The 10,498-nt window shown below is 47.3% G+C and overlaps 1 protein-coding gene across 1 annotated transcript; it reads left to right on the plus strand.

Moving 5' to 3' along the window:
- Positions 1-2,964: 2,964 nt before the first annotated feature.
- LOC104522144 (lipase member M-like) lies at positions 2,965-9,487 on the plus strand. The gene is made up of 9 exons (XM_010164359.1): positions 2,965-3,048; positions 3,599-3,764; positions 5,125-5,323; positions 5,582-5,691; positions 6,124-6,260; positions 6,697-6,840; positions 8,008-8,079; positions 8,827-8,892; positions 9,254-9,487. The coding sequence occupies exons 1-9, from the start codon at positions 2,965-2,967 to the stop codon at positions 9,485-9,487; spliced, it is 1,212 nt and encodes a 403-aa protein (XP_010162661.1).
- Positions 9,488-10,498: the final 1,011 nt, after the last annotated feature.

A 10,498-nucleotide genomic window follows, 5' to 3' on the forward strand; every position in this document is an offset into this window, starting at 1 on the left:
CCACCGGGCAGTGGCTGTCCAAAGGCATTGCCAGTTGGGAAGAGGTGAAGCCTCTGGGAGAAGTGCAGGATGGGCAAAAAATGCCCAGTGAAGGCTGTGATAAGCACACGCAGGGATAATTGACCAGATGGACGTAACTGAAAATTGGGTGGGCACAGACTCCCAGCAGAGAAAGTCAACTCTCACTGTGGTCCAGATGGGCATCCTTTGTGCTCAGTGAGAAAAGACACATCCTTCCCCCAAAACTGTACCCCATGGCAAATGGGAGTAAAAGGTAGCTTCACCCCCAGCTTTTTGCCTCCCCAGGGGTAGATTTCTTGTTCATTTTTTCAAGAGCACCCCAGCAGTATTATGGGGATTGGGAGGTTTTGCATTTCCAGGCAGTGGCTCATTACATGTCAGGGGGCAGCAGCTCATTACATGTCAGGAGGCAGCAAGAAGAGCCAACAAGAGCTGGATGGTTTTCCCATAGGAGCTTGCTGGGAAGAGCTAGACTAGCCCCACGCACCCCACAGCACCCTGAGCACCAACACCAGCCCCGTGCACCAACGCCAGCCCCTTGCTCCAATGCCAGCCCTGTACACCAACACCAGCCCTGTGCAACAACACCAGACCCAGCACAGATGGACAGTGGTTCAGAGGCTGCATGTTCTCCAGTCTACAGAAGTCATAGGTAATGTCAGATGACACTGCACCAACTGGAAATAACCAATTTGTTACAGCTCTCAACTCTTCCATAGTGTCATGAAAATATTCCCAAACCAGCCTGGGTAGGAAGGGTGTCTCCTTTCAGAGCAGACTCCAGCCCTCAGGTAAATTACATGTTCACAGAAGGATTAGAGGGAGTGGCAACCCATGACACTCCCAAATGCGTGGAGCAGAGAGAATAACAGCCTGATGCGTGGTGGGCAAGAGCAGCCTGCTCAGGTGGTGAAGTTCTCCTGCTTGGAAGACATCAGGAAGAAAGGGACCCACACCTCTTCTGCTGCAGGCCCTGGACCATTGCGACGGGTAATCCTTCCTCCTTGGGTGCCTCTGCCTTTGCACAGGCCGTCCCCAGGACAGTAGGAGAGAGCTGCAGGCAGTTGAAGAGCCCTGCAGATGGGACGGCGGGGCTTCCCTGGGAGTCCTGGGTCCAAAGGAAAGTCACTTCTGCTCACAGGAGGGGTGGTGGGAGCACTGGGGGTCAGGACTGGGCTGCTGTTGGGAGAGATTTCACCCTGTTGCACCCCTCCAAGGTCACCAGGAGCTCTGGAAGTCTGCTGAGCTGAGGGTCAATTCACAAAGGGAATATTTTTGCAGGTTGGCTGTTGGGAGGAAAGGGCCATCCCGGGTAAGGCTCTTCTCTTGAATTGATGTGCTATTCTGCTGACATTACACCACAAAAATGCTTTCTGTCTCTCCTCGCTTCTGTGAAAGGCTTGGTTAAAAGTAATGAGACCAGAGTCTCCCAGGGCCAGGCAGCTGCAGAAGGGCTGTATTGAGCAAGCACAGCTGCTGTCCTTGCTGTGTCACCCACCTCTGTCCCCAGAGACCAGCAAGCTCCACAGGAGCCTCCTGGGAATGATCCTTCAGCCACCTTCCCCTGGGAAGGAGAGTCCTGCTGCACAGTTGGGATGTTGGCAGCAGCAGGCAGTGCAATGAGGGGTCTCAGCCCCAAACCACAGCCTGGGGTGTTCAGGGTGGAGGTGGGGAACCCTTCTTCCTCCAGAGTGGGAAGCAGCCATGGGAGGTGGGGAGTCACCATCTGGGGGCGGGGTGAGGGCTCTGCTGAGCCCAAGCCACAGCCACCCCAACCTCATGCTGGCAATACCCTGATGCCAGCAGGAGGGTGGACAAGGGGTGTCCCCAGGTCCCCTCCAGCAAAGCAGCAGTGCCTGTGTGGTCCTCCATGTACCTGCCCCAGGGACAGTATAGGGAGCAGGTGACTTCTCCAGCTGCAAAACCACCTCCTGCACCATGGGAAGCCAGTTCCTCCAACAGAAGGGAGAGGAGATGATGAGGGTTAGCTGGGAACCAACAGAAACCTGCATGCAGTTCTCCTTTCTTTCCCCAGGAAGACATTCTGCAGGGAAGAAATTTGGTGGATGCAAGATATCTGGTACTGGCATCCAGCCATGGTCGCTGCTTCCCACGCAGCCCATCACAGGCACATGCATTCACCAGGGATTTGGCAGGGCTCTTTGCTGTGGGCTCCACACAATTTAACTATTTAAGCATGTCACACAAGAGCCAAGGTAGTATTTCTGTTGCAAATTTGTCGTCTCCCACAAATAAAGTGATAGTGAGATGCTTTGTGGTAGGAACATGCCAAAATAGATACTTCAAAACCCTTCCCAGGAAGAACAGTGGGTCTCCTGGGCCAGTATTTCACTCGGTTTGCAAAAACAAACTCAAGTGTGTCCTGGAGTCTCTTTCAGCCATAAGGAGAGCCCAACCAAGTCGCATTATTTGATTTCATCTTGAGAACAAAACCTCAATGGTCCTGCAACTTAAAATTGGGTAGTTTACTCCTGATCAGTTCAGCTATCAGTTTAATGAAATAATCTATTCTTCCAACTATCTGAGCCATCATTTCAAATGAATAGTCTATAATGACCTCCTTGAAAATCAGATTTGCCTAGGTGCATATAGCTGTACACATGCACACGCATTTTTCTGAATACGAGGATCTGATGAAGAATCTGTGATTAAAATGTGTCAGAGTTTAGATGATGAAGAATATGTGATAAAAATGTGATGGAGTTTGGACGCTGGCATTGTTCAAGATAAGCAAAATGATCCATTTTTAGAGTCAGTTATAGGATTTCAAATTTAAAATCTTTTCACCTGTTGAGTGGTCAGATTGATATACTAACAGAAGTGCAGCGTATGCCAAGTGAAGTGCGTGCAGTACTTGGCTTCTGTGTCAGTATCATCAATGTCTCTCACACTCATCATGTTGACAATGTTTTGCAGATCACCATGATGTGGCTGTTCGTAACCATTGCTTATTTAACGTGCATCAGTGAAAAGTCAGATGCAAGCCCCGAGGTGTCCATGGATGTTGTAAGTCCTGACTTCTCTCCCTTCTTTTCCTGCTTGGGCATGCAAGCTACTGTAGTCTAGGCAGGACGCATGGTCTCTGCGTGTGTATCTTCACCAGGGTTTGGTACCAGGGTATTATTAGAGCTTCTGTCTCCCTGTGCTCACATACATGGAGATTTATGGACGACATTTATAAGGGACTTCAGTCCAAGGCAAATACATTTGGTCAAAGTAGATGTCTCAAGCTTGGAGCTTCACTGCCAGTGCTGCCCTGCTCTTCACAAACTTTGATTGCAACATGGAAAATAATGGGTCTTTCTTTACCAGACCTGCTTGGGGAGCGAGGGAAACACACCTGCCAAAAATTTTAGCCGAAGTCATGACATCACCACAGCGTTGCTATAAGGGACTTTAGGAGGTCCCTACTGCACCCTTCCACTGATGGCAGGAGTCACCACCAACAGCTCAGGGCAGCCACTGTTGGCTTCTCCCGGCCAGGCCCTGGCACCCTCTGAGATGGAGACCCCCACCTCCCTGGGGTCCCATCCCACACTGTCCTTCCCTCCCCTAGGGTGAAATTGTCCGCTACCATGGGTACCCCTACGAGGAGCATGAAGTTGTGACAGACGATGGCTATTACCTCACCGTGCAGAGGATTCCTCATGGCAGAGACAACCCAGGAAGCGTGAGCACCCCCCATGAAGCAGAGGCACAGGGCTCCAGCATGTTCTGTCCCCGTAAGTGCCATGAGAAGATCTGCCTGGTCCAGGGACCCTGAGAGCTTTGCTGGTCAGGGCTGCCTCATCATGGGCTGGGTCCTGAAGGAGACAACTTTCCCTGTAGAATTAGACTTGGGAGCAGAAGAATAGCAGGTGACCACCATGCTGACCTTCTTGTTCTGAGAGGATCTGCTCCAAAGAGGAAGAAAAGATAAGGAGAATGAACAGGACAGAGAAATCTTGCCCCAGGTTTTACCCTACCTCAAAGCCAGCCAGTGGAGCAGCAAAAAGCCATTTGTCAGCAAAAAAACCCCCACGTGTCCAACCCAATGCCATCTCACCATTTCAGCTCTGTTTTGCTCTTCACTTGAAGAACAAAACACCCTTCACTGTTTCAAAGTGAGGGGGCTGATGCCCCATTCTTGGCAGGGTGTTCCTCTCCTGGGAAGCAGGATGACTGACATATGAACATAACAAATAAGTGTAAAAAGACAGATTTCCATTCAGGACATTTTATCCTCAGCTGTCCAGGGTGGAAATGTGAGTCTTATATTGAGGGTCTAAAAATCAACAGAAAAAAAGAGGAAACAAAGGAAAAAGAAAAAATAAAAGAAAGGAAAGTCACTTTTATTTCAACTTTTTCATGCTGCAACCTCTGGTAACCCTTTTCAGATATCCTTGCAATGACCTTGTTGTGGCTGGGAAGTTGGATCTGCTTTGATCAGAGGATTGGAGCAGAGATCTCCAAAGGTCCTTTCAAAACTAAACCTTTCCATAATCTCTCTTCCACACTCTTCCTATAGCACTTCAGGCTTCCAGGTCCTTTGTAAAAAAAAAAAATCATAAGTTTGCTCTGAGGATCTAAGACTTGCCCATATGGCTTAAAGTGGACAGAAGTGGGTGGAGGGGGTCAAGATGCTCTTGACCCCTCCAGCACCTGTCTCTCTTGCAATGGGTCATCATGATGTCACTGTGCCATGGGAGGTACTGATGGGTTTTCAGTGTCTCCTGGTCAGATCCAGAGTACCTGAGCCAAACAAAAGGCACTGTGAAGAGGGTGGTCTCCATGCAAAAGGCACAGTCAGTGTCCAGACAAACATGGAGCTTCATTTCTTTCTTCCTGGGAGCATGATTTACTAAGTTCCATTCAGTGTGGATTCCAACCTTATTTTTCAGCTTCACTATATTGATTTTCTATGCCCTGGGATCACCAAAGAGCCTACTTCAAAAACACCTCTCCAAAGAGGCTGAGGACATAGCTGACCATCTCCCTGCACTGGAGTCACTTCCCCAGGGGGTTGCTGCCAAAGCAATACCTGATGTGAACGGTCAGTTTTGCTAGTTGTCGAAGAAAGTGATCCTCCTCTTCCTTCTTCAGCTCCAAAGTCTGCAGTCCTCCTGCAGCATGGCCTGGTGTTGGAGGGAAGCAACTGGGTTACCAACTTGCCTAACAGCAGCCTGGGCTTCATCCTTGCTGACGCTGGCTACGACGTCTGGATTGGAAACAGCAGAGGGAACAGCTGGTCACGAAAGCACAAAGAGTTTGAGTTTCACCATCAGGAATACTCAGCTTACAGGTATTTTCTGTGAAGCTGAAGGGTGGGCAGGCACCTGGTACCCTCAGCAGTGTCCATAGGTTGGAGGAGCAATGCCGCTGACAGGCTCACAGTCTGCCAGTGAGCATAAACTGACACCACCAAGACTCCATAGGGGTACCCATACCTGCTAGAGCCCTTGCTCTCTCCCCACACAGTAATGGCACTACTTGCTATGTCCTGCCCCTTCCTCTCAAGATCAGCAACAGTAATTTTGTCATGTGCCCATCTCTGTTGCAGCTTTCATGAGATGGCCATGTATGACCTTCCAGCAACAATCAACTATATTCTACAGAAAACTGGACAGGAGCAGTTGTACTACGTGGCTTACTCCCAAGGCACCACCACAGGTATTTAGGAGATCAGACCACTATCAGTTACATTAGCTGTGCACCCCTGATTTGGGAGTGTTCTCCTAACAGCCTGGATAGGGAGGGTAACATCCAGGGCACATCCGAATAACAAAGGGAAATGAGTAAGCAAAAATCCTTGTTTGCTTTAACAGGACAGTTTTGAGCAGTGACAGCCCAAAAAATGGTGGCAGCAATGGCTTTTGCTGCATCCCACTGCTGCCAGAGCCCCAAGAAGGACTTGAAGGAGCTGCAGCTAGGCTGAGCAGTCAAGCTGGGAGCTGAAATGCATCAGCAGCAAAGGCTTCAGGTCAAATCACCAACCTGCTTAGAGCCACCTCCAAGGGTCCTTCCAATGGGCACACACACCTGGGAGTCAGCAACTCCTTCAGAAATAACAGAGCAAGGTCTGCTTCCTTCTCCCTCCCGCAGGTTTCATTGCATTTTCGTCCATTCCCGAGCTGGATCGCAAAATCAAGATGTTTTTCGCCTTGGCTCCTGTCACCACAAACTCAAATATTAAGTCACCCTTGGTAAGGGTGTTTGACCTTCCCGAGGTGCTGGTTAAGGTATGTCCTCACCACATGCTCAGCTGGTGTGAAGGGGAAAGAGGGAAGGTCTTATCATCCAAGACATGCAGTTCTTGTACATCACTTCCGTTTCCGTGCCCTCTGTGTGCCCTTTGCATTGAGCAGGTATGTTTGTGCCTATGCTCTTCAGCCTGCCAAGCATTAAACAGTGTAAAGCATCCTCCTGGCCAGCCCTAATCAGAGAAGAGCTATTTCTAGATACTGGTTTTGGGTCCATCCTCCTAGGAGAAGCCTCTTCCAGGAAGATCAGGGCTCTTCCAGGGCCATGGCCATTTCTGAAAAGACAAAATTATGAAGCACAGTAAAGCTGTGGCAAGGAAGACAGCAACTTTTAGGGATGAGCAGAGAGGTGGGGAGTGTCTGGATGCAAAAGAGCAACATGAGCCACACTGATCAACACATTTGACTTTCACAGCTCATTTTAGGACAAACGGTGGTCTTCGATAAAAATGAGATCTTTCTGCAAGTGATTTCCAGTCTGTGTGGCTACCCCATCTTTAAAAGTTTATGCTCCTTGGTCATTTACTTGTCTGGTGGGTTTACCAACAGCTTAAATGTGGTATGTACACTCCAGTTTACCTTTTAAGTGATCCAGTTCCTCATTGTTTGAGCCCGCGTTGTCAACTAGCTGCCTTCACCTGGCCTTTTGCACCTTCAACTCATCAAAAATCTGGCCATTGTGTTGGCATTTTGCAGTCTGGCCATTGCATTGGACATTGTGGTGCTCTTGCATTGACACCAGAGAGAAGCCCAGAGTGCACACAAGGTCACACGTCCACCAGGCACATTGTCTCCCCAATGGGGATGATGCGCAGAAATTCTTTCAGTGCTCCAGAGGCTCCCTGGGTTTCTCTTTTACTAAGTCATTCATAATTTCATATGTGTTTTAATAACAAAACAAGCTCTTACATACCAAACTCCCCTTCAATCCACTGCTAGGACAGATAGGCCCTCAGACACTTCAGTCTACCATCCCTTAGAACATATTTATTCTCAAATCAGAGCCTTTGCCTCTGCTTCACTGCACTGAACACAGAATCATAGAAAAATTCAGGCTGGAGGCACCATGGTGGGAATCTCTGACCCAAACCTGCTCCCACCAGGACCAACACTACAGCTATAGCAGGCTGCCTGGGGACATGTCCAGGTGAGCCGAGTGGTCCCAAGGATGCCCAGCTCACACAGGGAAGGGCTGTTTCCTTGGGGATAGCCAAGAATTCAAGGTTGAGATGCTACCACAAACCACCCATGTGAATAAGATTGGAGACGGGTTCACAAAGAGTACCAAGCAATAATAGCTTGATCATGGATGGAGTCAGAGCTGGGCCACTGTTTCTCAAGGAAAGTGTTGGTGTAATTTCTTAATATTCCAAGGAAGAAACTCATTAGAAACAATGTGTAGAGCTAATGGGATGAGTTGCACATTGTCTTTGCAAAAGGATCCTGAGCACAAGATAAGGAGTTTTACTTTGGTTTCAAAGCCACATAGAGTTATAACATGACCCAATATCCCACAGCAATTGCTTGGGTTGCTGAAGGGGGCTCTACAGCATGTGGCTGAGCTGTGCCTTCATAGAACTAACACAAAGCAGTTTGGGCAAATGCAAGCTCCAGCTAGCCTGTATGAGTGAAAAACTTGTTGTGTGGCTACTGAACAGGATCAGTTTTATTTCTAATGGGAATTCCCTCCATGCAGAGAATAAATGTCTTCAATGGTTTCTTGCAGAGCCGCGTAGATGTCTACCTATCCCACTACCCGGATTCAACATCCCTAAAAAACATGTTACACTGGCGTCAGGTAATATATCCTACTGTAGAATAAGATCACATGCAACCAGGGCCCATGTTCTCTTCTTTCAGCTGCCAAGAACCTCTTCTCAATGCTTGGGTATAATCCTCCATTGCTCTCTCTGCAGAGCTATATTAGAGAGGAAAAGGGCAATTGACATGAAACACTGGTGCAGATGCAGTTATTTTGGCTATGACTTTCAACAAAAGATGACCAAGAGTCATTGGAGCTAGTAGGAGATGGAGGTGGAAGCAAAAACAGGTAATAAAACAGCCCAGGAGATGCTAGAGTAAAGGCTAAGAGCTGAGGGTCGGTAAAGACAACTCAACATACAACAACTAATCATTGAAAATGTGCACAGACTCATATCCTTCTGTTGTAGACATTGACTATAACAGACAAAAGAAACTTGCCCAAAGGTCTGATTCCTGTCTTCTTTGAGGCTAGCTCTTGGTTGTATGCTAGGTGCACCATGGGTTTTTGGGGCCTCAGCCACCAGACATCTACATTCTGCAGCTTGCCAGCCACCCAAGAGAGGAGGGATGAAAGACATGAGCAATGTTAGGCAGTCTTGCAGGCCTTGCTGAGATCTTTCTGAGGGTTGATGTCTCTTCCCAAAAGACCATATCACATGTAACAAATAGTGTCATCTAGCTTTGGTGGCAGGAAGGAGCAGTGCAGTTCCCCCGTCATGTCTTTTATCTTTCTTACCTCTGCAATGCATGGATAATACACACAGCTCTCCTCTTTTTCCAGCTCTATCAAACAGGGGAATTCAAACATTATGATTATGGCAGTGACAACATGCTTCATTACAACCAGGTAGGAGAATCCTTTTTCACTTGTCAGTTTTAAAAGAGAAAAAAAAAGATATTTTTTTTTATCAATGCTGCAGTGGCTGAGACTGGATTTTATGGGATTTATGGAATTTGCCTTATATGATCAAACAGGTTTGTAATCTTTCTTACAAAAAAAAGAGGTCTGTCATTCAATGATGGCTTTTTGACCCTGTGGTGAAAAGCGTAGGAGCCTAAGTCATAGTCAGAATCAATGGTGATAGTTTCTGGACCTACTTGTGGGACAAGGGAGAAATTTCAAGCAGCAATCAGGAATACTTTGAATTTTTTACTAGCTCATGACCTCCAAGGCTTTCCTTCCTCAAGCCATGCTATTTATCTTTCAGACCACACCTCCCTTCTATGAGCTGGAAAATATGAAAGCACCACTTGCTGCATGGTATGGGGGCAAGGACTGGATTTCAGCCCCAGAAGACGTAAACATCACACTGCCTCGTATAACCAATATAGTATACAAAAAGTACATTCCTGAATTTGTCCACTTTGATTTCCTCTGGGGTATGCAAGCATACGAACAAGTGTACAAAGAAATTCTTGAACTGATGGAGAAGAGCACCTAGAGTCAGATCAGTGGCAGTAGTTGTTGACTTCTTATTTGTCTTCTGGGGCTTCTTTTATTTGGGGAAAAAAAAAAAAAAAAAGGTGAAGGAAAAAGGAGGGAGGAAAGCTCATTAAACTGCTGCACTTGGTTTGGATTGATATTACTCTGGCAAGTGAGGAAAACAGGCCAATCCAATGATTGGGGAAGCATGTAGGATTTAGGTTAAATAGGTTGAGGTCCTTGCAGAAGTTGGGCATGGTCTTGGACCTTGAGTCACCCAGATGCCTCACTCACATGGATTTCCAATAACAAGTAATTTCAAGGGAGTTTGGTTTCTAGTCACTGTTGCGGGTTATGACCTCCCTATGCTTGAGTTCCCAGCTGGACAGAAGCTCAGCTCCTTCCTGGACGCTGGTGTTTCACAAGAGTAGGTGTGCTCAGACGGGATCATGTGGTGGGTTGAGTGATGAATCCTGCCAGTGTAGCTTTGTCCACCTTCTGGTGACTTTTCCACACCAAGAATTCCAACATCCTGACATTCATTGCTTTACTTTACAGTCAAAAGGAGCTAGAAACTTTCTGCCTAGTGGCAACAAAAACAGCTCATGGGATTTTTCTTCCATGAGAACTGTCCATTTCGCTAATGTAGGGAACACCTTTCTCAAAATCATGCTGATTCAGACAACACCAGCATTGCTTGTACACAAAAGGGTTTTCAATACATTCTGCCAGGAAACACCATTTTGCAGCCTTTTCAGTAATACTCCCAAGGCACAAACCCAGCTAGAAAGGTCACTTTTTGCCAACTCTCAGGAAATGCTTTTGTTTTCTTTATGTGGGAGAGAGAAGAGTCAGATGGAAGCCAGTAATAAGTCTAATTGTTTCCATCTTCTGGGTGAAACTTCTTAATAATATATTGATTAGGGGAGAAATTGTGAATTTGCCTGTTTGTGTAACTGTATTCTTAAAACATGCCTAGGAGCAAGCAGGGCAAAGGATAAGGCCCTCTTTCCGCAGAGATGTACTACTA

The sequence above is a fragment of the Antrostomus carolinensis genome, unplaced genomic scaffold (assembly GCF_000700745.2).
Source record: "Antrostomus carolinensis isolate BGI_N321 unplaced genomic scaffold, ASM70074v2 scaffold1493, whole genome shotgun sequence".
NCBI classification, from domain to species: Eukaryota; Metazoa; Chordata; class Aves; order Caprimulgiformes; family Caprimulgidae; genus Antrostomus; species Antrostomus carolinensis.

Excerpts from the sequence above, each read along its gene's own strand:
- LOC104522144 (XM_010164359.1), top strand. The coding sequence starts at position 2,965 with ATGATGTGGCTGTTCGTAACCATTGCTTATTTAACGTGCATCAGTGAA. Across the intron at positions 5,324-5,581 it reads CAGGAATACTCAGCTTACAG|CTTTCATGAGATGGCCATGT; the intron begins GTATTTTCTGTG and ends TCTCTGTTGCAG. Across the intron at positions 8,893-9,253 it reads ACATGCTTCATTACAACCAG|ACCACACCTCCCTTCTATGA; the intron begins GTAGGAGAATCC and ends TTTATCTTTCAG.